Raw genomic sequence first — 27,515 nt, forward strand, 5'->3', positions numbered from 1 at the left:
TTCTTTCAAAATAAGATTTTTAGTTTTTTTCTAAAATGTGCGATTTTTAAAAATACATCTATTTTTGGCCAGATAATTCCAATAAAAATTAATATCCTGCACACTTTACATTTAAAATCCATCAGAAATATAACCCTTAGTGGTGCCTCTCTTCCTGCCAAATACACTTTGTTAAATGTATAGTGCTTCCTCCTGGTTCTACTTAAGGATTAAAATAAGACTAATTTCTCTGAGAGGAGGAGCAGCATCTGCTGCTGTAAAATGTGGCAGGCAGCAGTCAAACATTATCTGTTATACTAGTATAAATGCAAAAAGAGAAGGAACAGCAGGTGAATCATCTGTAATTCTTAACAGCTAATAAATATCCATTTTGGGACCACAACTAGAAAAGACAATTTGGAAAGTAAATGGATATTATGTTGTTCATTACTTTTTCTGACTGAGCATGAAAGTTTTTCCTTGAGTGTACCCTCATTGCAATGGAAACTGCCATGTCTAATACTTCATCCTTAGCAACTGATGCATCCTCTAGAGAAGTGATGAATTTAAAATGGTAATACTGTTTGTTAAAGTAAGCTGTTTCACTGTAATCCAGTGATCCTCACCCTTACAAGACCTCTATTGCTTACTGCTTTTTGAGATTCTTGGTTATCTTAAAGATGTGCTATAAATTCTTAGCTTACCATCTCAGGATTTTGATTCCCTTGTATACAAATATTAATCTTACCTTTTGATCAAGATGGCATTCTAAATTACTGGAGTTTAAAAAATCAACTGTATACCAAATGTTTAAAAAATTGTGTGTGGGGGGGGGGAGGGGGATTCTTTAATTAAAGAAGAATTAAAAAGTTATTCCATTTGTCAATTATGGCTCTCTTTTGACACACATTGTATGTAAACACTAAATAGTGTGGTAGAGATCAGTCATTGTTGGCATTTTTTCAAGCAAATGAGCTATATTCTCCTCTGCTGTCAATGTGAATAGAAGGAAAATATTTTTTATGTAATTCTTGCAGGTTAGGGGTGACAAAAGTAGCTAGCAATCTTTCAGAGGCTAAAATAGGAAAAAAACAAGTTAAAACTTACTTAAACAAATGAGATGTCTTCAACTCAACAAGGCCCAATGAAATGCATGTTAGAATACTGAGATATCAGAGCCATTAGTGTTTATCTTTGAAAAATCGTGGAAGATGAGAGCCGTTCTAGAAGACCAGAAAAGGGCAAATATACTGCCCATCTATAAAAAGGAAAATAAGGACAACTTGGGAGATTACAGTCCAGTTTGCTTAACTTCTGTACCTGGAAAATAATTAAACAATCAATTTGCAAACATCAAGAAGATAGTAACAGTAAGGATGGATTTGTCAAGAACATAATGTCAAACAAACCTGATGGCTTTGTTTAACAGGGTAACAAGCTTTGTGGATGTGGGCTGGAATGGTAGATGTGGTATATCTTGACTTTAGTAAGGCTTTTGATACTGTCTGCCTTGCCCTCATAATGAAGCTAAGGAACTACAACATCGATGAAGCTACTGTAAGGTGGGATGGATAACTGGTTGGGAAACCATTCCCGGAAAGTAGTTATCAGTGTATCACAGTCATACTGGAAGTGCATAATAAGTGGAGTCCCACAGACAGGGCTTGTGACAGAATTGCCAGGCCCCTGGGCCAGGTGGAATGAATAGTTCTGGGCCCCCATAAGGAGTAAGGCCTCAGGAGAAGGGATGGGGTTGGAGGCTAGCCTCTTCCAGTCAGCCTTTTAGTGTTGCCCAGCTCATCCTGCCTGGGGCTCTGGCAACTGTTTAAAGGGTCCAGAGCTCCAGATGCTGCTGTGGTAGCAGTGGCAGCAGTTAGGAGCCCTGGGCCTTTTTAAATTGTCAGGTCCCAGGGCCACTGTCCCTTTTGCCCCATCCATAAGCTGCCCTGGCTGCAAGAATCAGGTTTGGGTCTGGTTCTAGTCAATAGCTCCATCAGTTATTTAGGTAATAGCATACAGAGTACACTTATAATGTTTGAGGACAATACCACACTGTGACATTTCAATTTAAAACTGAAATCCATGAAATGTACAAATTTTAAAATCCTTTGGCTGTAAAACTCATCAAAATGGACCATGAATTTAGTAGAGCCCTAGTGTTAGTCCATGCCCTGTGGGCACCAGCTGTGTAAAAATTAAGTTTTGTATAGGCCTCAGAACAATGGAGAGTATAAAGGAGGATGTTAATTTTTAGTTTTGAGGGTATATATGGGGCAGGTTAAGGGTGAGCATCAGCATGAAAGAACTAGTTTGTAAATTTAAAAAGTAGGTAATGGAGTTTTGATGGGTTAATCAGTGGTGGGAGTTAACACCTTAATAGCAAATGAGAATGTCAAGGTCAAAGGAAAGGATTACGCACTAATTGAGACAAGATAAAATCTTAGACAAGAGTTTTGGCTGTATGGATGGTTAGGAAAGGCCATATCTTAAAGATGTGATGCAGAATGAATCATCAAGAGTTAGACATAGCCTGATATGAAAATGACCATTTGTCCTCATTCATGAAACTAAATTTTGGTATCACAAAATGGCCTCAAATTTAAATGAACAAGTCTATGAGATATTTGGAAGGTTTGACAATTTTCACCACTCCAGTATAGTAGGTTTGCATGAGTGTCTCCTCAAAACACAGTCCTTTATTGGGTGGAATTTTGGAACAATTCAAATGTATGATTATGTTGCTCTCTAGTGGCTTCAGTCTGCAGGAGAAATAAGAAAAGAAGGGATTTTGTAGGCAGAAAGAATCAATATAAATTTGCTTTGTCAATCTATAATATTTTTCTCAGCAGCAGCTAATATTAAATATTCCATGTAAGCAAAATATTTAATTTTCAGTAGATAAAAATGATTATGAAAAGTGAAAGCTCCACATTTTAATGCAACTGATATTTTTGTACTTGAATATAATTTTTAGCTATTTTATATTGTTAATCGTACAAACAAAGTTTAGAAATCTTTTGTGTTCAAAGACATACATTTCTGTTTTCAGTGGAATACACTTCCTGCGTATACTTTTCTGGGTTTGAAATAGCACATGCTTATTTTTAGCCTAGATTTACTTTTCCTGGGGTCGGGGGGAAGCCACCGAATCTATTCAGCTATATTCTAATAAAAGGAGTGTGGGAAGAAAGTGGTTTTCCGATGTTTGAATTCTATAACTTAGTCAGCAGGATTTCTCCTCTTCTCTCATTCTAACAGGCAGGATGGCAAAGAGTTGCTACTCAGCATTTTCCTAATATCTGTAGCTACTTCTTCATTTTCTCGACTCTGATTCCTGCCTCATAAAGGGTAATAGGGCTTTGTGACCCATTTGCCTCTTGATAAAGCCAAAGACAAATAAAACAAAAGACCACTACTTAATTATACTTCTTGAAGTAAAGCACTCTTCAAGGGACCTCAAGTATTCTTTCTGCTATCCAGCAAGAGAAAACTTCACTACCTCAGTAGAATGAGGTGGTGGCTGAAGCAATTTCTTTGGCTGAGACACTGACAGCTTCTTGACTACCCAAAGAAGTTCATACACAGGATAAAAGACTCTCCACATAGCAGCAGCAAAGCGAGGCAATCTCTAGGGTTGGAAGACAAAACTAGCCAATCCAGAGGGGAGAAAAGCTGAGCCGTGATGGGGCGGAGGGCGGGGGGAACAGGGGGACCAGGATGAGCTGTTGGTTAGAGAGCCTCAGACGAGGAGTCTCAAGTATCTCAATGAACTAACTCCATCCCTTTTTTTCTTTTTCCTGTGAAGTACTTGAGTGGATCAGAAAATCCTTCTTGTCTGTTAAATCTTACTAGGAAGCTTTAACTTCTTTATCTAGACCAGTGGTCCCCAACCTTTAGAGGCTCCCGGGGGGAGGGGCCACTCACGCGTCCTGGGGCACGCCAGGGGCGGGGATGCCCTTGCACCCGGCGCCGGCATGTGCCCCAGGGCTGGGGGCGCCCGAGTGACTTGTGCCGTGGGCCCAGGGCCGGTGCCGCCGCCCGAGCCACGCGCCTGGGGCTGGCACCGGGGCTGCGCGCCCGCATGTGCCCCGGGGCTGGGGCCGCTCGAGCGCCGCACACCAGGCACCAGTGCGTGTTGCACGCCTGGGGCCGGCACCTCCAGTGCACCGCGCGCTGGGGGTGGAGCCAGCCCAGGTTGTTGGCGGGCGCACACAAATGCCCTGGCGGGCACCATGGCGCCCATGGGCACCACGTTGGGGACCACTGATCTAGACAGTGCATAAAAAGCTTTGAGGCACTTTCCAAGCATTTACGTTCAGGCTGCTTTTTCTGTTATTTCCAGAAATTTATTTGAGATAAATGTAAATTCTCTTAATAAAGAGATCTTCAGAGTTGCTCATGCTTCCCTCTCTCTCAGCTTTATATGACTGCTGATGTGGGCCATACTTTAGAAGAGGAAGCAATATCCTCCAACTTTGAGAAGTAAGACCAGACTCCATTCAAAGGCTCCCTTGAGGTTTGAGAATATTCTCTGAGCTATGGTTTTGGCAAATTCTCTCTGTCTGTCAATCAAAAATCATGGAATCTTTCTGCCAGTTAAATTATATACAGGTTTATAGTTGCCTACAGGAGGTTCAGGGGATAAATGGTTTTCCACATACATTCCTGTGGAGTCTGTCAGCTGAAATATTCCCTCAAGTTTGCAAGGAAGTTTCCTATGAACCTTGTGTGTCCCAGTTAGTTACTTGTTACATGTTGGAATTTCAGACAATGAGATTTTTTTCTTAGCACATTCCTAGGAATGAGAAATAATGGGGAGGAAACTCTTCAGGGTTGTGGTGGTAGTTAGTACTCTGGAATAAATTGCCTAGGAAGGTTGTGGAATCTCCATGTCTGGGGATATTTAAGAGCAAATTGGATTGACCCCTATCAGTGATGATCTAATCTAGACGGTGCTTGGTCCTGCCATGAGGGCGGGGGACTGGACTTGATCTTTCAAGGTCCCTTCCAGTTCTAGCATGTTATGATTCTGTGATAATACTATTACCCAGGAGTCCCTGAAGTTTACTGATAACATCCTCAACTCCTCCAGAAGTGTTCAAAGCATTATGGAATTCCCCAGTATGTAAAGGAGAAATACCTTGAACCATCTCTGCATGATGTTTTTCCCTTTTAAGGGGCATGGTATTATGGGGGAAACCTTGGATTGAGCACACTGTCCTGTCCAGTTTAGCCTTCCACAAGGACAGGGTTGCCCTCTGTTCTAGTTTTTGCCAAAAGTCCTGTCCCCTTCTCATTTAAACAAGATACCTTCACTCTGAATTTTTCAGTTCTAAACAAAGGGAAACATTATAGACCCCTGGAGTTAGGACCCTAAAGGTAGGTTTGGATAAGAAACCTTAGAGAGTGGATCCCATTTCATTTGCTTCAGGAACTCAAGATGTCTAGATGGCCAGATAGGCCAGGTCTGCTATTAAGTAGACATTCAGAGTTGCTTTTGTTTCCTGTCCAGAAATACTTTACTCCTATAGATCCAAGGCCAACTTCTGCATTAGAGAAGGGTAGTTATAGCCATAGACCAGCTTTGCAAAGATGGCACCTTGCATTTATTTTCTGAGCATTGATGTCTGAATATGCAGGGGCTGTGGGTGTGACTTTTGACCACAAAGTGCCCCAATCTGGGCTCCCCTAAGAGAAACTCCCCTGGAGTAGTGCATTGGGGTTAGACGTTCCCTTCTTCTGTACTCCCTCTTCTGTATCGACCATTGGAGGATTTTTTTTTCCACTTTGAATGTTTTTTCTCAGAGTACTATTACAAACAACTCAGCATCTGCATCATTGTGGCTTCAGCCACAGACCAGCAAATTATATACCCACTTACTCACTTACAAATTGCTTTCTGTAATTTGGTCAAAACAACATAGATTCCTACGCTATTAGGATTTCTATACAGTGACAACAAACTCACAACCTTAGAAAGGGAGGTTTAGTAGGTCAAGATTGTATTTTCTATTAGAAGAAATTAAAACTGAGAAGCAGAGGAGGAAGCCTTAGAGAATATGACAATCCTGGACCAGTTGTCATCTTGCCTGTCAGCGTGAGTGAGGAGGGAGCAAGTAAGTTTCTGCACAATGTTGATTGAGTCACAGAAATAAAATTAGCTATTATGTGGGAATATAATTTGGCTAATGGATTTTTTTGCCTTATTAATTAGACAATTGAAGAGACAGTGTGTCTTGTGGTTTACAGGTAGGCAATCTAAGAGCGGGGAATGGGAGGACTTATAAAGCATCAGTTCCTACAAGCATCAATGACTTTAGTGTGGAGTGGATGTATACTGGGGCAACTTTATAGCGGGGATGCTCTGTATACAGAAATACTTGGGCACTATCTAGGATTTTAATTATTTATATTGTCTTTTAAGGCTTTACTTTAGTGATATTTCAAATAGATTCAGTGTGTCAAACTTTTTTTAAAAAACTGTTATTGATGACTAAGTGATAAAACACAGATGTTTACCATCTTTGGGGTATTTGTGTATAAAAGGACAAATGTTAATTCCAGTCCTGGTTGGACCTCCATGGTCCAGTGTCCTGGGGATCTGACTGGTCCAGAAAAAGGGATTTCTGATCTCCCAACCTGGCTCCTTCTCACCCAGCCCCAGTCTCCCTGCTGGCTTCCCCCTGCTACAGGCCCCACTGTCTCACCAGCAGCCTGCTGCAATGCCGAGCTCCCAGCCCTGCCATAGCAGCCTGCGGTCTCGCCACTGGGGCTCCCCACTCCACCAGCTATGCTGTGGCTGACCCAAGGCTCCCAGTCCCAACAGACCTACAGTAGCTAGGGTTGCTATATGGGTTCAACAAAGATACTGAACTCTGCCCCTTCTCCCCCCCCCCCCAAAAAATGGGGAAAAAATTCTGTTGAGGGGGGGAGGGAAGGGGAGGAAACCAGAGTTGTTGAGCAAAATAAAAGGACTCCGAGTTATTAAGCATAAAAAATTTTAAAAAAATGTAAAAACAGCATGGCCCCTTTAATTGCATGCAGAGTCAGAATAGGGATAGATAGAGGAGGGTAGAGCACTAATGCCAGGGAAGGCATTGCTTCCCCTTGCTCAGGTCTTTAGGTTTTTTGCCGGCGGCCATCTTGTTTTCTTTGTCCAGCTAGAAGGGAGCTTCCTTGCGGAACCAGGTAAGCAGGGGGTCCAGGGGCTGAGCCCACTTGCTGGGTGTCCTGATGTCCGGTATTTTCCAGGTGTCTGGTATTTCCGCCACCTGGCAGGGAAAAAACCAGAAAATACTGGACATTTTAGGTGTCTGGTGTTTTCTGAAATTTTTTACTGGACAGGAGACAAAAATACCGGACTCTGTCTGGGTCAATACAGGACATCTGGCAATGCTAGCAGTGGCAGCCCCACTGCAGCTGATAACTGCCCTGCCACTGGGGATCCTGGCCCTGCCAAGGCAGGCCGCTGCCCCACTGGAGCCTGCTGTCAGCTCAGCTGGACTCCCATGGAAGGGCTCCTGATCGCTGGTCTCCCTACAGCCAGCACTTTGTAGGTTCCCAGCCCCGGCAAGGCTCCTGCCTCTGGTCTTCCACCGGGACCCCCTGGTTTAGTAACAGCCACGCTCCTTCATGGATGTTGCCAGACCAGCGAGTTTCAACCTGTATCTATTGTAATAAAAATTGAGCTGTTCTCTGAGCAGCTGCATGCAGCGGAGGCGGGGAGGAGTGGAACCCTTAGGATTTAGGGAAATTTTCAGAAATGGGATGGCTTACAGATTCCAGAGCCATCAACAACTGTATGTAAATATCCATGTACATGTATACTTGGATATTTTCCTTCTGTAGGAAATCCTACATTTTCCTCCATCACTACAGAGAGATTTTTTCAGCAAAGGAGGAAGCTTGGAGACGATCAAAAACCCATCATACAATTGTGCAAGCTGCTAGGATGGGGCATCTGTGCAATGACAGAGAATAAGTCACTGCTCCCATGGGATCCCATTCAATCCACCTTCCTTTCCCCAGCTCATTGTAGACTATAGTAATCTCTGCAGAGAGGCTCTTTGCAGACTGCAGAGCAGCTGCAGAGAAGTTACATAGATGCTATGACATGCAAGTGGCTAGAGTTGTTTCCACAGGCCATTGCATATGGCTCACTATAGGGAGAAGGACCAGAGAATCTGCATTGTAGATCCTCTGGCCCCACTGTATTCATTTGCTAGCTCACCATGGTCTGCTCCCTTGCACTTCAATTAAGGAAGCTTCCACACAGCAGGTCTCTGCACTATGTGAGGTGAGTGCATCCACTGCAAAGCTTCCCTGCGTCCTGCTGCTTGTGCTGTGGAGCCATTCTGTTTCCATGACCAGGGGACCTATTTGACTATAGAAGAAAGGACAAGATTAGTCCCAGAGGGCATATTTCTAAGTATTTATATAAGTAGGTAGCAGGGTTGCCAACCCAAAGAAATTTCATTTATGGACAAAATCAGAAAAATTTACAGACAGACAAATTTTTTACAGACATAATTTTTATACTATATTAAGACAACATAAATGGACAGAAGTGAAAAGTAATTGTTGTCATTCAGACATCACAAGAACAATATGCTATTTAACTCACTTTCATTTAGTCATGGTCCTGGACGTTTTCCATTGAGCTAAATAAAAAACTAAAACATCCAATTTCTGCTGCTCCGCAATAAAATGGCTGAAGCAGCACAGAAGAAATTTAATTGCTGTTTTTTTAAATTTTATTGCACTTTTATGAAATTTCTGGACACCTACATTTTTTTTACAGACTTTACATACATGTCCAATTTTGGCTAATTTTTTACAGACTGTCCATAAATTTACTGACAGTTGGCAACCCTGGTAGGTAGCTATACAAACCTTACAGAACAGACCGTTTTTAGCACTGTGGTACCTTATAGCAAGTTACCCTGTAAATGCTACTAAATCTTGACATCCTTTCACTCTACCCTCTTCTCTCTCCCTCCCTCTTCTCCCCCCCTTCTGTCCCCCTCCTCCCCCCCACACACACTAGCTTTCAGAAGTCCATTTTAAGGGGATCCATTAGGCACTGGGATGGTTTTTGCTGAGCTCACGTGTCACCACTTCTGTGCAAAAGGCAGTCTGCAATGTGCAATGGTACTTGAAATAGATTGAGAGTTTGCTATACAAGGTATAGCTTGATGGTAATCTAAAAACATAGATGTAGACAAATACGGATCCCATATTGTGCTTATATAAGTGCGATTCTCTATAATCAGGAGACCCAACAGCCTCACTGAGTCTCTGGGCAAGGTGGGAGGGGGGCTGGCTCCACATTCCCAGAAGGGACGGGGCAGAGGCAGCTAGTCCTCAGTGTGACTATCTGGAGTGCGCTGCCTGGCACTCTGTGAGCAATCCATGGTAGCTGCGGTGGTGTTTGGGAGCCCCAGGCCTTTTGAATTGCCAGGCCCAGGAGCAGTTGCCCCTTTTGGTACATTGTATTTTTTTTAACAATTTATATTTTAAAAACTCTTCAAATAGTCACCTGCTTGCACATAAGCACTTTTAGTTTTCCGTTGGGGTGTATTTTTTCTGTTCTATCTATTAACCCTCTTGTTCATGGAAAGGTGAGGTGAACGTAAAAAAGCATCATAATATTGGAGATTTTACACACTAAAATCAGGCAGTTGAAAGTTGTGGTTCCCATAGCAACTGTAACTGTGCCACACTTCATATACATATTAATGTATAAAGGTTAATACCTCTCTACAGTAATGCAAAATTCAGTTACACACAATGTGGGGAGAAAACTCATAGCTGCTATGTATACTTTAATTTTTAATTGCCTGGCTTTTTGTTATATTAAAGCTTTAAACAACATATAGCAATAGCATACTCTTTCTCCTTTAAGAACACACTCTCCTTCAAGAATAAATGTTCATGCAGTGCAGCCTTGGTTGGGTCACTTTCCATGTGAGTCTGAAGACAGGCTCAGGCCATGGATACATTACTTCCTCAATTGGCACTACTGCAGATGGTGCAGCAGTGCCAATTTAATGGGTCTGGTGCAGACATGCTAAGTCAATGGAAGAGCACACTCCTAGCAATGGCTGTATTCCACCTCCCTGAGAAGCTATGACAGTAGGAGAGCATCTGCCATTGACTTAGCACCATGGGGACACCGCAGTAAGTTGCCCTAAGTTAGTGTAGAGCAGCCTTTAAACTTCAAGGGTTCCTCAGGTGATTAAACCCTCCCACCGATTCTATTCCAAGATGTCCTGTCTCCAAATAGTAGCTCAAGGCAGCTACAGGACTCGTGTTTCGTAAGATCACTATTTTTTCTCTCTTGTCAATCACTATTTTTTCTCTTAACAAAATGTTCTCGAGATTGAGTTACTTCAGTGAGATCTTTTTTTTAAACTGTATTCTCTTTTTTTTTCCCTTTTTGGTCCCTTTTATGTGCTGTCTACACTACTAACAAACGTACGGCTATGTCTACACTAAGGACCTTATAGTAGCACAGCAGTTCCACTACTGCCATGGCTGCTCTTTAAACTTTTAAGTATAGACAAAGCTTGAGTCTCCAACTCTCAGGCAGAACTGCAAGGAGCCCATAAGCTGCCGACACCCACCACTGGTCCCTGAGCAAGGTGTAGATAGGAGGCCGGTTCTGCACCACTAGAACTGGCAGGGCGGAGCAGTGGGGCTGAGGGCAGTTAGCCCTTGGCACCACCAGACCATATGCCCCTTCCACCTAGCCATCAGAGCTGCACAGTGCACCAATGGTACTTAAAGGGGCCTGAGGCTCCAGCCACTGCTGCAGTAGTGGTGGCAGCTGGGAGCTTTATGCCCCTTTGAATCTCTGTCCCCCAGGTTAACTGCCCCCTTTGCTCTTCCCTTTTCTCCCCCAGTTGGTAGACCTGCCTGCAGATTGAGGACAGAAGATAACAGTGAAAGACAGTAATTACTTGTCCTGTTCTCCCTGTTGTCTTGTAGGCAAACTGACAGATAGCTGGAACCTGGAATTTATTTTGTTCTTATGTGAACAATTGTTGAAGAGAGGTGTTAATACTGTTTTACAGCATTTTGGTTTGTTCCACTGATATTTTTTCTTTTCTTTTCTCAGATAAAAATTCTATCTTTGATTTGTCAAATGTTTATTTTTAGAAGTGGGAAAAGAAATGACAGAAAATATTTCAATGAGAGAGCTGAAATTATAGTTGTACCATGTGTTAGTAAATAATGGAGGAGTTTTATATGAATTAAACTTTAATTAAATAATGCATCTCTCTCATGTGCTTTTCTAGCATGAACACAGTCTTAGAAAATGATCCAGCAAATAAAACAGATAGGGAAGTACAATATATGAAAATCTCATTTCTGTCATCTTCCATTTCTCTATTGCTGTGTCAGACTTTTCATGTGTTGTCATTGAATATTTAATGTTGATGTTCTGACAATAGACATTGGCCCTCCAAATGAATTTAGTCCTTCAAGCCATTCATAGTTATAGTGCTGGAGCACTGGAAAATAACGTTGGTATAGCCAGAGAGAAAGTGTAATATCCATATTCTTTATGGATTTGTTGTAGATGTCTTGATGCTTTTGATGAGTTTAAGACTATTATTTAACATGTTCTCCAATTTAAATTTGATGAATGCATTACAATGTTATACTGTTAATGTCCACTAGGACTTCAGATAATCGGTATATTTTAAGTTGAAGTTGCTTCAATATCTGCTTCTCGATTACATATGCTGTACATTTTTCACTTACAGTAAGTAAAATGTTTGGATTTTTAAATGATAAAAAAGTGTATTTTAGTATTATGGGATAACTAAATTTGATTATTATTTGTGACCATCTACATTGTTTGTGTCCATCTGCATGGATACCACTCTTATTGTGAAGAGCAAATTTCCATACATGCAATATCTGATTTTTCTGGGTTAGCAGCATCCATGCTAAAGTCTGATACTTTAAGGGGACTGGGGAAGGTTATCAGATATTTAATATATAAACTAGCTCACACCTTCCCCACTCCTATATAGGGGCTCTGGAGATATGTCAGACATGAGATTGAGGGTTCAGAATCTGCCTCTTGAGTGAAGCTTTAATGTTGCTTAGCAACTGGCACTCCAAATGCCTCTTTTGTTTAGAAAAGGGGCATATTCCTCAGCACTGTCCCATATGTTGTCCTTCTCTACACAGATTAAAAAAGCTGGAGCAGTCTGCCTAAAATTTATTTGTCTCGGAGTACTCTATGAAAGTCCTAGGACACAACAGTTGAAGGGCAGCCAGTGAGCTGACAAATCATTCTGGTACACTAGTACCAACCATTTAAAGAGAGTACCAACAGTATCCACTAAACTACTAGAGACTTGAATGGATACAAATTTCTACCCGTAGATATGGCTATTCCTAAACAGAAATCAGTATCCACAAAGGAACACTGTGCTGTCTCTCTCAAAAGTCACTGCCCCATAGTGGTAGCTCCTCCTGGCTGTGTGGATGTACTGCCTCCAGCTGCGTCTCTTGTCTGGGGTCATACAGTTCTACTGGTAGCAGGGCTGGGGGAAATACGGCAGCATGGCCCGGAAGAGCTGCCAGCAAAAGCACCATGTTCCTCTCCTCTGGTCACAGCATCTTCTGGGAGGAGAGCCCTGTGGATCGGTGGATACTGATTTCTTTCCGCAGATAGAAATTTGTATCTGCACGGTGGTCTACAAAGCACTGCACAAGGTTCTCTTAATACCAGTGCTCTTGGATGTTGGTCACCTTGGAAAAGTGGTCCTTGGTACCAAAATTTGTGTATCTGGTTTTATAATACACAGGACAAATGTGGTACAGAGTTATTTAATTGAAACTGGTATTCTCCTCAAGAGGTTGAAGATAGTGATACTTAATGAGTTAAAGACTCATCAGTGCAGCAAACAAAGGAGATATGTCTGGTACTGACTTCATCCCCCACCAGTTAGGTAAGGTACAATAAATCAAAGCACATACTAGATCTTTTTGTATACTTCACCCATCACCTTAGTATCTGAGAGCCTTCCAGTAGTATCTTGACTAACATCTGTCAAGTATTTGTTCTCTCATCATCTTTCCAGGGGCCTGATAGAATAGTCCCATCTTTGGAGGAGCATGCACTCCTTTCTCTTCATTCTCCTCAAGGCACAGAAAGGAATAATCTCCTATACACCAATTCCCTCTTGTGTAGTACAATGGGAATCAGATAGGGATTCTAGGGAGAATGTCCTACAAAGAAAACAATCTTGGGCTCACAGGAAAATCTTTTTTGGTATCCTTTGTGTGTTTCACTCTGGTACCATCTACTTATAGCCATAGCGCTATTTGAATGACCTGAGATATGGGGCCATATTCATACAAGCCAGCATTTTCTCTTCTTTCAAGGATTACAACTTTCTCCCCAATCATACAGTATAGACCAACCCAGGCAGTGCAGCCTGTGAGTTTAGAAAGGAAGGAGGAGGAAAGTGAAGAGGAGCAACATTATCAAGGGGAAGAACTACTTGTTCTCATTTAATTTCTTTATTCTCCCTCAGTGAAGCAGTAAGTTTTTCCCTCAGCAGTGTCTATGGAGGATCAGCTCTGATGCCCTCTGCATGGCAAGGCATAAGGGACTTCATCAGTTTCCCCCCATGTTCAGTTCCTTCTTACCACCAGTGACTGCATAGAACATTCACTGCTCTTACTAGCATGGCTTTTGCTTTGTTTGTAGGAACTTTAGTCTTTGTAGAATTAGTGTAGTTAGTAATAGAGTTAGTTAGCCCTTAGCAGTAATTAGGGTTCTCTTAGTCTTGTCTGGGACTCAGCCGGGTCATGGCATGTGCAGGTCCCTAGATTTTAAACATTGTGATCACCATAAACATCCTCTGCCCATCAGCAATCCACATATCAGTAGTCTTAGGTGCCTTGGTGAAGGGCTCATAAGCAACAAGTATCACATTTTTAAGTCCTTTTAAACCTAGGTCTAAGAGTGCATGATAAGGCTCAAAGCACTCCTGATGGAGTCAGCACTCACTGTAGCCCTGGAACAGGAGTCTGACTCTGCAGCCAGTGTTGTAGCATTGATGTGTAGTGTCCTAACAGTGCCATCGAAGAGCTGTCATGGATCCTTCTCTGTGGTCCCAGTCAAGAGATAGAAGAAGGCAAGTAGGGTGTTCATCTCCTCCTACACTCTGCAATGGGAAGGACAGGCTAGGGATGAGCCAAGACCCACATTGAGCAGTTCTTCTCCCCATTCACTGTTCATGTCAAGCAGTGTAGCCAGTCCCATTCCTTGCCTGGAAGTTCAGACACACAGATGGGCCTGCATCGGCTTCAGGTGCTGTTGACACCCAAAGATTTACAGGCTGCACAGGAAATATGTTCCCACTGCTGCCCCCACCAGCCCTAGCAGTGCCTAGACCTCCGTGTAAGTCCACCTTTAGACCCATTCTTCCACCTTCATCCCAGTGGCACCACACTCCATTGTGGGAAACTTCCCACCACTGATCACCCACTATAAGCTGGAGACAGTCGCAGCAGATTTCTCTTTAGCCACCAGATCCTGGGTGCCATCAGCAGGATTTGAGGCAGACCCCGCTGGTTACTAGGTGCAGATCCAAAAAGGCATCTATGGGTCATCTCCTGCAGGCATGGCAAGAACTTAAGAACTAACCCATTTAATCTCAAGGTCACTAGAGATCTGTAAGACCAATTCTGTGGGCCCCACAATCAGTCACTGAGATGGATGTCATCCCATTTGGGGAAGTCCCCCCAGTGACCAGCCCATGATGCCTCTAGGTCTCACTCCTTGTACCAGAGTGAAAGCCATGAATCAGCTGAGTGTGCCAGTCACTGAAATCCCCATAGAGGTGCACATCCTGCTCAGTCTGTTCTTCCTCCAGATGTGACCACAGGTACTGCCAGATGTGAAGTTGCCACTTCCAGTAGATCCGGGTCACAGGATACTAACCACTCCAGGTGTGGCTCCAGTACAGAGCAGGAATTAATATTGATAGGGAAACCTCCCATTACCTTTGATGCCATCTACACAAAGGGGTGTCAAAAATAACTAGCCCCCTGTGGCAAACCCTCTCCTCTCTACCTCCCACACTAAGTGGGCAGAATGTAAATACTGTGAGTACCTCTACTCCCACCATTCCCCAAATTCCCTAGTGGTTGAGGCAATTAACCATAGGGGAGCTAAATTTAGGGGAGCTACCCCAAAAAATAGACTCCAAGAGGCTAGACTTGTTTGGATGGAAAATATATTTGCCTACAGTTAAGTGTGGCCAACTACCAGGCTCTCCTGGGCTATGCAGAGGATTCAGATGGTGATTTGGGGGACAGCGGGAGCAGGGTGCAAAAGGCAGGCTATGGCTGGGCGGTCCTTACATAGGCAGCTCCTGGCCAGTAGTCCTACAGGACCCAAGGCAGGCTCAGGCTACTGAAAATGGTTGGATGCTCCTTGTGGCTCTCTGCTCTGGGTACTGGAATTAGAGGGAGGATTAATGTGCTGCCCTCGCTATAGTAAACTCTCTCAGCTCCCTTTGGCTGGTTTCTGCAAAGCCTCCTTGTCTCTCTCCTGCCTACCTCCCACCCCCCAGTGCCTGGAGCAGAGAGCTGTAGGGATCAGCCAGCTGCTTAAAACAATATGGGGTTGCTCTATGCCAGAGGTCCCATCAGGATAGCCCATGGGCTGCATCCAGTGACTTGGTGGGCCAGATCTTGCCTGTGGGCAATACCTTGCCTGCCCCTGCGCTACATGTTGGGACCGTGCATAAGTGGTTCAAACTGCAACTACCCAAGGGTTAGGGGAGCCAGCCACAGCAGGTCTTGCTGAACAAAAAAGCCTAAGGACTATAGATGGTGCATGAGCCACCCACGTCTACCCTCTGCTCAGTTGGACTCAGCCCATTCCAAATTTTGAGCGTACATCTGAGAATGACATACCAGACCTTTCCTTGAATCGAACATTTCCAATTTTGAGCAACAGCCTTTCCCCTTTTCTCCCACTAACTTTGTCGGCACTAACTTTGGACACTGGGTCCTCAGTACAGTAGTGCACAGCTACACCCTCTAATTTATTTTCCTCTCCTCCACCCTCCCCCATTCCTCTTCAGGGACCCTTCTCATGAGAATTTCCTCCTACAGAAGATTCAGGGGCTCCTATAATTGGGGACAATGGAGGAGGTTTCACTTCAATACTGGAAAGAAGGGATTTCTGTTCCTTGTATCTTTTTTTTTTTTTTAATTCCAAAGGTCGGGGGCGGGGGAGGGGGAGAGAGAGGGTCTGTATCCTGTCTAAGACCTAAGAGACATAAAGAAGTACCTACAGAAACTAAAGTTTTACATGGTCTCCCTGGCCGCCATTATCTCTTCCCTGGATGTTGGAAACTGTTACGCTGTCCCCGACCTAAAGGATGCATACTTCCAAGTAGTGATTGTCCCAGGTCACAGACAGTTCATTTACTTTATGGTGGGTTCTGTCCACTATCATTTGGCGGTCTTCCCATTTGGCCTAGCTATAGCACTGAGTTTGTTTATCAAGTGCATGGAAGTAGTTGTGTCTTACTTCAGGCACTAGGGTGTCCAGATTTACCCACACCTTGATGACTGGCTGGTTTAAGGCAGCTCCAAAGCACAGGTCCAGCACAACATCAAGGTCCTGCAAGCCACATGCTTTCTGCCACTAGACAGGTTTCAGGCCCTGACGGACCTTATTGCAGAAGTATCCATGTTTCTCTTGACAACTTACAGGGTGTTCCTGCACCTGCTGGGCAACATGGCAGTGCATATGTATGTGATTTGCCATGCCAGGTTCTGCATGCTATCTCTCGAGCAGTGGTTGACATCAACCTAATCCCAGATCAGTGACCACTTGGAGATTGTAACCATTTCCCTAGTGGTACCTCATTGCAATGTTGGACTGATCATGAGAAGATCCTGAAAGGACTTCCATTCAACAATCCCACTTCCTCCCTGGAACTGTTGATAAGACTCCTCAGACCTGAGTTGGGTCATGCCTCTTAGATCTCTAGATCCAGGGGCTGGGGACACCAGAGGAGGTGACATTTATATATAAACATCAAGAAACTTATAGTGGTTTGACTGGCCTGCAGGGTTTTCCTGCTGCATTTGTCAGGCATGGTGGTGAGAATACTGACCAATAACACAACCTTGATTTTTTACGTGAGCAGGCAACGAGGAGCATGCTCATTGGCTCTCTTCCAAGAGGTGCTCTGCTTCTGGGATTTCTTCATAGTTAAGATAGTTAAGACTAAAGCAGACTGTGAAGAGCTTCAAAAAGATCTCACCAAACTAAGTGATTGGGCAACAAAATGGCAAATGAAATTTAATGTTGATAAATGTTAAGTAATGCACATTGGCAGGGCTCAACTATTAGGGCAATCTACTCGCCCGTGGTGAGTAGATTTTAGCCCGGCACGGTGCCTCAGCACGATCAGCGCATTTACAGTGTGGTCTGCGCATGCGCAGCGTGCCAAACTATATGGCTGGTGAGCAGGGCTCACCGCTGCTTGTCAACCCCTGCACATTGGAAAACATAATCCCAACTATATATACTATACGATGGGGACTAATTTGGCTACAACTACTCAAGGGAGAGGTCTAGAAGTCATTGTGGATAGTTCTCTGAAAACATCCACTCAGTGTGCAGCAGCAGTTAAAAAAGCAAATAATGTTAGGTGTCATTAAAAAAGGGATAGAGAATGAGACAGAAAATATCTTATTGCCTCTATATAAAATCATGGTACGTCTACATCTTGAATACTGCCTACAGATGTGGTCACCTCATCTAGAAAAAAGAGATATTAGTATGAAGAGCCTGCCGAACAGATCTCTTCCCTTCCAACACCTTTGGCAACTACCTCTTTATCCTAGGTTGGATACTAGGAAAGGAAAAATTACTTCACTAGGGATGTAGTGAAACACTAGAATGGGTTGCCTAAGAAGGTGTAGAATCCCCATCCTTACAGGCTTTATACTGCAGAACCCACAGAATGTACAACTGCTGCGATTTTTGGAGTTACACGGTTACCTATTTAACAGACTTTTTACATCCCCAATATGAACCAATTTATTCAACTACCAGTTTTCTTCTTTAAGTCGCTCTCTACTGTAAGGGAAGTTAAACTTCATATGCTTGTAGTCAGGGTTTTCTGCTGATGTATAGGTATTATGGTCACAGTACTATTTACTGGAATTATTATTATTATTTCTGTTGCAGTAGTATTTGCAGCCTCAATTAGTAATGGGCGGGGGGGGGGGGGAGACATAGCTCAGTGGCTTGAGTATTGGGCTGCTAAACCTACAGTTGTGAGTTCAAGCCATTTAGGGATCTGGGGCAAATCTGTCAGGGATGGTACTTAGCCCTGCCATGAGAGCAGAGGACTGAACTCAATGACCTCTCAAGGTCTCTTCCAGTTCTATGAGATAGGTATAGGGACCTAGTCTACCTTATAATAATTGTTTTAAATTCTCCAAGGCAAGTCACATCTCTTGAACATTCTTTGAGCATCCTTCAAAATTGGTCATACTATACCCCTTTCTATTATGTAACCTGTTGTTAAAGGAACATTTTGTGTTTTTCAAACATTGAGAATAGTATTATGAAATAAACTGCATTGTTTGCAACCCATATATTGGAGCATTGAGAGTCTGAAAACTAACTTGCATGATTTTTACTGCCCAACCTGAGAGATACATAATTTAAAAAATGAAAATAAAATTATATTGCTAAAACTGCCTTATTAAAACTCCAAGGCACTAATGGTAAGATGGCCAAATAAGTTTTTCCATATGACTTAATATTGGGGTGGTTGTTTACAATTTATAAATTAAGATTTAAAATAAAGAACTTATGAACATTTGTTATTAATACCATTACTCTCATTTACCAGCCTTCTTCTTGTTTGTTGCATCTTCTCTAAACTAGATTGTAAATTCTAAAAGTCAAGTAATGTATCACATTGTGTGTTTGTACAAAGCCCCTTACAAAACTTTTTTCTGGATCCCTGGGAATTGCTGCAGAGCATGTGACTAGTAATTTGATATTTTTCTTTTCATATGGCAGTTGAAAAAGGAAGATAAGTTGAGGGAAAAATAACACTTATTTACAGGGGCACAATAGACGCAACTAAAACAGGTTAAGGAAAAATATTCAGACACAATATTAAAATAAGATAAAGGAATAAAATAAACTTTAATGATCTAGAAAAGTGTTAATTATATTTATCATTAGGGCATACCAAATTCATGGTCCATTCTGGCCAATTCTCTTCCTGTATGATTTGAAATTGGTCAGTGTCATGTTTTTAGAAGTTTTCATCTGAAATTTCATGGGTTGTAATCATGAAGGTCCTGACCCCCAAAAAGTTGGAGAGTGTTGCAAACCTATTGTAGGGAGGATTGAGAGATAGCCACCATCACTTCTGTGTTATCTACAGAGCTGGGCACTGAAGGCGGCTGCTGTGGAGCTTCTTGCAACTGCAGGTGGTTCCAGGAGGTGGAGGCTAGATGTTCCATGCTAACATTCAGTTAATGACATGTGAAACCAGAACTTGTTGCTTGTTTTTGTTAACTTAAGACAGTGATGCTCAAGTTTGAGGTTACTAATTGAGATGACTGTCTTAAAAACAATCTCAGATGATCAAATCTGTCAATCAGTGAGCTGAGCCCTGAGTATGATTTGCTGCTGCTATACCAATAAAAAAATTCTATCAAGTTCTTAACCTTTATTTTTATTGAAACAATTGAATAATTGCATCTGGAAGGGGGTAGTTCCCTATACAATCTCACACACACATCCCATCCCATCCCCACCCCCCTAATGGGGACAGGAAGCAGAAGTGAAGCCGTTGGCCACATGACTGCCCCACCCAGCCCGGGGCAATGCTGGGACAGCCCCACTCTGCTCCAAGTCCCGCATCTCCCCACATTTCTTCCAATCCCCCCACTCCCAAGCGATGCAGACCAGGGGACTAGTAAGACAGACTCCAGTAGCAGGGGTCAGACCTCCCACACTCACCAGCAGCAGAAGGGGAAATGGGAGTAACGTGGCCTGTTCGCTCTGCTCCTCCAACTGTGTTGCTCCTCTTCCTGACAGTGAGGTGTGTGTGTGGGGGGGGGAAAAGGAGGTAGTCCCTGAAAGATGCACTGGGAGAACAAAGTAGAGTTTGGATCCCTGCTGCAGATGCCAGAGGGCCCCCCCCCCCCCATCCCACTAGTCCCCATGGATGCCCAGAGACTCTGGCCCTACCAACTACTGGCTGGCCCCATGCCCCTCTTGCCAGTGGTTTTCGGGTTTGGGGGTACTACCTCATGCTGGTGCCTCGCCGCCCCTTACAGAAAGCAAGTGACGAGGAGGAAGAATCATAGAACTGGAAGGGACCTCGAGAGGTCGAGTTCAGTCCCCTATCCTCACACAGGACCAAGAACTGTCTAGACCATCCATGACAGGAGTCAGTCTAACCTGCTCTTAAATTTCTCCAGTGATAGAGGCTCTACAGCCACCCTAGGCAATTTATTCTGGTGCTTAATTACCCTGACAGGAAGTTTTTCCTAATATCCAACCTAAATCTCCCTTGCTACAATTTAAGCCCATTTTTTGTCCTGTCCTCAGAGGCCAAGAAGAACAATTTTTTTCTCCCTCTTCCTTGTGGCACCCCTTTAGATACTAGAAAACTGCTATCCTGTCCCCTCTCCGTCTTCTCTTTTCTAAACTAAACAAGCCCAATTCTTTCAGTCTTCCTTCATAGCTCATGTTTTCTAGACATTGAGTCATTTTTGTTGCTTTTCTCTGGACCCTCTCCAATTTCTCCACATCTTTCTTGAAATGTGCTGCCCAGAACTGGACACAGCTCTTCAATTGAGGCCAGATCAGCACATAGTAGAGTGGAAAAATAACTTCTCGTGTCTTGCTCACAACACTCCTGTTAATGCATCCCAGAAACCTGTTTGCTTTTTTGCAACAGTGTCACACTGTTGACTCATATTTATCTTATGGTCCACAATGACCCCTAAATCCCTTTCAGCAGTACTCCTTCCTAGACAATCACTTTCTATTCTGTATGTGTGAAACTGATTGTTCCTAAGTGGAGTACTTTGCATTAGTCCTTATTAAACTTCATTTTATTTATTTCAGACCTTTTGTCTAGTTTGTCAAGATCATTTTGAATTTTGACTCTATCCTCCAAAGCAGCTGGTAGATATCTGCAGACTTAGTAAGTGTACTCTCTATGCCATCATCTAAATCATTGATGAAGATATTGAACAGAACCAGTCCCAAAATGGGCCCCTGTGGAAAACCCACTTGTTATGCCCGTCCAGCATGATTGTGACCTGTTAATAACTACTCTCTGGGAACAGTTGTTCAGCCAGTTATGCACTCACCTTATATTAGCCCCATCTAGGATGCATTTCCCTAGTTTATTGCTAAGAAGGTCATGCGAGACCATGTCAAATGCCTTACTAAAGTCAAGGTATACCATGTCCACTGCTTCTCCCTAATCCTCGAGGCTTAATATCCTAACAAAGAGAGCTATCAGCTTGGTTTGACATGATTTGTTCTGTACAAATCCATGCTGACTGTTACCTATCACCTTATTAGCTGCCAGATATTTGCAGATGAATTCCATAATTACCTGCTCCATTATCTTTCCTGAACAGCAGTTAAACTGACTGGGCTGTTATTTCCCTTTTTATAGATGGGCACTATATTTGCCCTTTTCCAGTCTTCTGGAATCTTTCCTGACTTCCATGATTTTTCAAAGATGTTAGTTAAAGGCTCAGATACCACCTCTATCAGCTCCTTGAGTATCCCAGGTTGCATTTCATCAGGCCCTGGTGACTTGCAGACATCTAACTTTTCTAATTTTTCACTTGTTCTTTCTTTCTAACTTCTAAACCTACCCCATTTCCACTATCATTCTCTGTGTTAGGCATCCCGTCACCATCCATCTTCTTGACAGAAACCGAAACAGTCATTAAGCATCTCTCCCACTTCCAAGTTTCCTATTATTGTTTCTCCCTCTTCACTGAGCAAAGGGCCTATCCTGCCTTTGGTCTTCCTTCTGCTCCTAATATACTTGTAAAACATCTTCTTGTTACCTTTCATACCTCTAGCTAGATTTAGCTTGCACCACTAGTTGTAGCTGGGAGACGTACCCAAGAGCAGTCACACAAGGAAAGAGGAAATCCAGTCCCTCTCTTGCCTGGTCAGCGATTGGCAGCTAGAAGCCCAACTGTGGTGCTCCCAACATCATGGGGAGATCAGATGTACCTCCAGAAACCTCCTCTAGCTTACAGGAACCACTGGGGCGGCTGCATAGGCTCTGTAACTTCCAGCATCTGGGGGAAGTACCCAGAAATCGGTCTGATATATCTCCCAAAAGCAGCTATGCAGGGAAAGAAGTTCTGACCCTTCCCAGCCCAGCAGCTAAGAGTTTCAAGCTAGGACGCTCCCTGCAGCAGAGGAGAGATTGCATTTCACAGGGAAGGGCTTATTTCGTGATCTGCAACACATTTTTCAAAGCTGTTAAGTGAAGCTTGACCTGTTGTCTTTTGGTTAGGAGAGACCATTTTGATGAGACGTGTAGCACTTCAGTGCCCTCACTAGAGGAATCTTTGTTTCTGCTCTTAGCAAAGGACATTCCCAGACTCGGATTCCTTTTATTCAAGACAAAATACTTCATAGAATCTGCATCCTAATTTTTTGTACATGTAACCAGCATAAAGTTCCATGAAAACCATCCATTCAACTTCATTATTTGCCAAGTTCAGTGTAAGAAGGTTGTTAATTTCTTAGGAGAATGCACATTGCATCATATATTGTTACATAAGATTTCAATTTTTTCTACATAATGTAAACTTTGATGCAAAATAGTCAGTAAGGGATCCAGAAATGTCATGTATATTTTGTAATACTTTTACATATGTGTCTACTTTTGGTAACATGTCTTCCTTCTCAGTCACTGTTGATATTAACAGTAATGTCCATGTTTTAATTTGGTATAATCTCATCAACATTATAATCCTGAATCCTACTAGGAGTAAAAATGATTTGTAGGCATATTTTAGAAAATGTAAACTACACACTCGCATGTCTACACATATAGCAGTTATTAGAAAATCAGTTATTAAATGTGAAAAAATTAAAATGTTATACAGCATGATTTTGTATAATGCTTTCTTCCAACTTCTGTCGACTTTCAGGATGATGTAATTTACACCTTATACATTGTAGGCTCTGGACAGGTCAGACACAATATTATTTTATGGCTGTCATGCACAATGTACAGCTCTACTTCTATAGAAATAAATATATCTCATTTAAAAGATAGGTGCCTTCATCTTTTTTCTTCATATCAAGAATATGTATTAAGTATTTTGAATAAATATGGCATTGTAAGTAACTTCAGGGATTAGCAAATATTTAATATCTCCAAGGAGTTTAAATGTATGTACATGATAGTTCTTAGGTTGAATAGCCAAAACATTTTGGTAGCTAGATGCAGGATAACTATTAAATTCCGTTGATAATACTGTAGTGCTGGTGAACACTGAACTAAAATTGTGAAAAGGCTTGCAAAATTATATTCATTCCACTGAGTAAGATGCCATGGTAGAAGTCTTTAAACTGTATCTAAATGTTCAGTTAATTATATTAATATATCATTCTTTTTCAGTTAGAATTGTCCTTTCATAACTTTGCAGATCTGAGATATTGTATTTAAGAAGTTTGTTTACAACACTGAGTCAATTTAAGTGATTTTATTAATATATTTATGTTTTACAATTATTAAATTCTTGGTTTTAATAGTTTCTACTTTAAAACTTGAATCTGTTGTCTTTTTAAGATGGCCCTCCTGACGCACCTGTTACAAATGGAAGCACCACTACCATCACAACACTGAATGATGACTTGGATATCTTTGGCCCAATGATCTCCAATCCTTTGCCAGCAGCTGCTGTACCACCTACTCAGGTAAACTTTAGAAACATGTATTTGTCTATTATAGGTAAATATAATGAATTAGGGCAAGCTTTCCCACAATGCCTTACCAATATCTTAACCAGACAGAGAGAGAACAATACACACTGAGAGGGATTGATTTTTCTCTATGCCCATTCAGTCTTAGGTCTCTGAATTTGCCACAGAGGATGTGGTTTGTCTCAGTTATTGTCATGTGAACTGTGCACTAAGAACTACACAAAGTATACCATATAATTACATGCAAATAACTAAGTTGCCACCAGATGTCAGTAACTTGTTGTCACGGAGCAGTTGTGTATTTTAACTAGTGAGCTAGGTGTGAACAGCAATAACATTCTCATTTCTTCTTGGAGTGATTGCTCATGTCCATTCCATTTATGTGTGTGTGTGCGTGCACAGCGTGCATGATTGTTAGAAGGTTTTTCCCTCAGCAGTATCTGTTGGGCTGGCAGGGGAGTCCCCTGGAGTGGCACCTACATATCCACACATATATACCCCGGCCATCAGATCTGCAAGATGGGTTTCAGAGTTCTGAGCTTGAACCGTGGATTTTCCTTACATTGTTTTCTTTAAAGATAATTTCAGGTTATGCCCATATCTGGCATTCTTGCCTAAGGTGATGTGTCAATTCAATTTTCACCAGGACATTTTTCTACCAGTGATAGAAATGTAGCCGTGTTAGTCTGGTGTAGCTGAAACAAAATGCAGGACTATGTAGCACTTTAAAGACTAACAAGATGGTTTATTAGATGATGAGCTTTCATGGGCCATACCCACTTCCTCAGATCAAATAGTGGAAGAAAATAGTCACAACCATATACACCAAAGGATACATTTAAAAAAATGAACACATATGAAAAGGACAAATCAAATTTCAGAACAGAAGGGGGATGCGGGGGGAGAGGGAGGAGGAGGTAAATGTCTGTGAGCTAATGATATTAGAGGTGATAATTGGGGAAGCTATCTTTGTAATGGGTAAGATAACTAGAGTCTTTGTTAAGACCCTGGCATAAAGTGTCGAATTTTAGCATGAATAACAGTACAGAGGATTCTCTTTCAATTCTCTGAACTGTTATGCATGCTAAAATTCGACACTTTACGCTGGGGTCTTAACAAAGACTCTAGTTATCTTACCCATTACAAAGATAGCTTCCCCAATTATCACCTCTAATATCATTAGCTCACAGACATTTACCTTCCCTCTCCTCCCCCCCGCATCTCCCTTCTGTTCTGAAATGTGATTTGTCCTTTTCATATGTGTTCATTTTTTTAATTGTATCCTTTGGTATATATGGTTGTGACTATTTTCTTCCACTATTTGATCTGAGGAAGTGGGTCTGGCCCATGAAAGCTCATCATCTAATAAACCATCTTGTTAGTCTTTAAAGTGCTACATAGTCCAGTTTTTTGTTTCGTTTTTCTACCAGCGTTCTATCTAAAACCACACACTGCTGGTAAAGAACAGGCTCTGCTCAGCTTTGATGTGAGATGTGCCTTGGCTTTTTATTTAGACAGAACAAAACCATTTTGTAAGTCCCCCCCAACTATTCATCTCAATAGCAGAAAGAATGAGGGGTCTCCCTATTTTGGCTCAGTGTATTTCTTCCAGGATTGTTTTCTGTATCAGAGCATGTTACGACCAGGCCCAGGTACCAGCTCCTATTCTTACAGCCCATTCCACTAGAGCCCAGGCCTCAATGGCTTCCTTCATAGCACAGGTGCTCATCCTAGATATCTGCAGCATGGCCACTTGGTCCTTGATTCACACTTTCACAAATCATTATGCTCAGCTGGTCAGTGATGATGCAGCATTCAGCAGAGCAGTGTTGCAATCCACTTCTAGATAGTCTCTGACCCCATCTCCAATAGTTCGGCTTGGGAATTACCTAAATGGAATGGACATGAGCAATCACTCAAAGAAGAAAAAGAGTTATTTATCTTATGTAACAGTTGTTCAAGATGTGTTGCTTATGTCCATTCCAAATCCCCCCTACTTCTCCTTTGTCAGAGAATTCCGGCAAGAAGAAACTGAGGGGGCAGCCGGCTAGCAGGGGTATATATGTGTGGATATGCAAACACCACTCCTGGGGGCTCTTCTGTGGGCTCTACGCCTAAATGGAATGAACGGGAGCAACACATCTCGAAGAACAACAGTTGTGAAAGGAAAGGAAATGTTTTATGTGTTGACTGTGTACCCAATTTTGGAAGGAAAGAATTGATGACTAATGGATTTTTTAAATGCAGTTTATTACTTGTCTGCAGCACGCTGCCAGGCCACAACCCCAGATGCTAATGAACCCACCCACTGGGGCTCCCCACAGCAAGTTGAGTGGCTGGGCGGACAAGCATGTGCTGTGGCTGGAGCCAGGGCCACATTAAAGCTGTCCCAACTCGGGCAGACTCACCACGACCTTGGTTCCAACTCTGGCTGCTGCTACCCAGCATGGCTGGCAGGGCTGTGTAATGGGCAGCTGCAGCGCTCAACAAGAGGCTCGGTTGTGGCAACAGCTGGGCTCCATGCAGTGCTTAGTCCCACACAAGTGATGCAACCGCATCCAGCAGGGGACCAGCTGCTGTGACGCTCAGCAGGGGCCCACCATGCTGCAGGCTCTGCGCAGTTCTCCCGTGGCGCAGGGAAGTGCTCCGCACTCAGCTGGCGGCTGGGAGGCAGCATCAGAGCTAGGTGAGGGAGTGGGTGGCTGACACTGAGTGGCACTGTGACATCCAGGATGGGGAGCTGGCAGTTCTGGGGGTGGGACTAGTAGCGAGGGGGCAGGGCTGGCACTGGAAACAAGTCAAATATTGGGGACTGGGGGCTGGCACAGGGGGCTCCTGGGCGGATTGGGTGCAGTAGGGCTCTGGAAACAGAAGAATACAACTGAGGCATTTGGGGCAGGGGGCTGGCACTAGGGAACTCTGAGGGCAAGAGGCTAGCCCTGGAGGGGTTGGGTGCAGGGGACTCTGGGGCCAGTGGCTGACTCTGGGAGGTAGTGGAGGCATGTGGGGTTCTAGAGGGTTAGCACTGGGGGCTCTGGGGACCGGGGCTTTTTATACGGGGACCGGCAAACCCATTCACAAACTTCCTATAATGAATATGCAAATAACATGTTACCAGTCCACCAAAAGTTTGTAAATGGGTTTGCTGGTCTGGTATTAAAAAGATTGGGAGCCACTGTTGTAAACCTTATCAAACACATTAATTTTTAATCTGATATACATGAAGAAAAATGAAACACTATTAATCCTTACTAGGGAGGATGATGGTTTGAACTAGCTGCAGGGGTTGATGCAGGTCCTTGTCTCCTCCGCACTATTTTCTTAGGTGTGATTTTGATCTTCCTGCTTCTCTCTCTGGCTTCCTCATGATGTTTGGAAACAGGATGTGGTGAACCTCTGTCCTTGAGTGGCAGTTATAGAAATTCTGGAATCCCGATTTTAGGGTTTTAGGATTCCTTTTTCCTTACAGGTCTCAGAGCTTTGCTTAGGCCTCACTTTACTACCATCTCCCTTCTCCCTCTTT

At 42.9% G+C, this 27,515-nt stretch overlaps 1 protein-coding gene across 3 annotated transcripts in view; it reads left to right on the forward strand.

Moving 5' to 3' along the window:
- Positions 1–27,515, forward strand: part of SMAP1 (small ArfGAP 1) — a 198,732-nt gene that overhangs the window by 155,711 nt on the left and 15,506 nt on the right. For all 3 annotated transcript variants that reach the window (XM_075923713.1, XM_075923715.1, XM_075923714.1), the window contains one exon: positions 23,859–23,986. In XM_075923713.1, coding sequence (XP_075779828.1) covers positions 23,859–23,986 — 128 coding nt within the window. The remainder of the gene's footprint in view (positions 1–23,858; positions 23,987–27,515) is intronic.

Source organism: Pelodiscus sinensis, chromosome 3 (assembly GCF_049634645.1).
Source record: "Pelodiscus sinensis isolate JC-2024 chromosome 3, ASM4963464v1, whole genome shotgun sequence".
Lineage (NCBI taxonomy): Eukaryota > Metazoa > Chordata > Testudines > Trionychidae > Pelodiscus > Pelodiscus sinensis.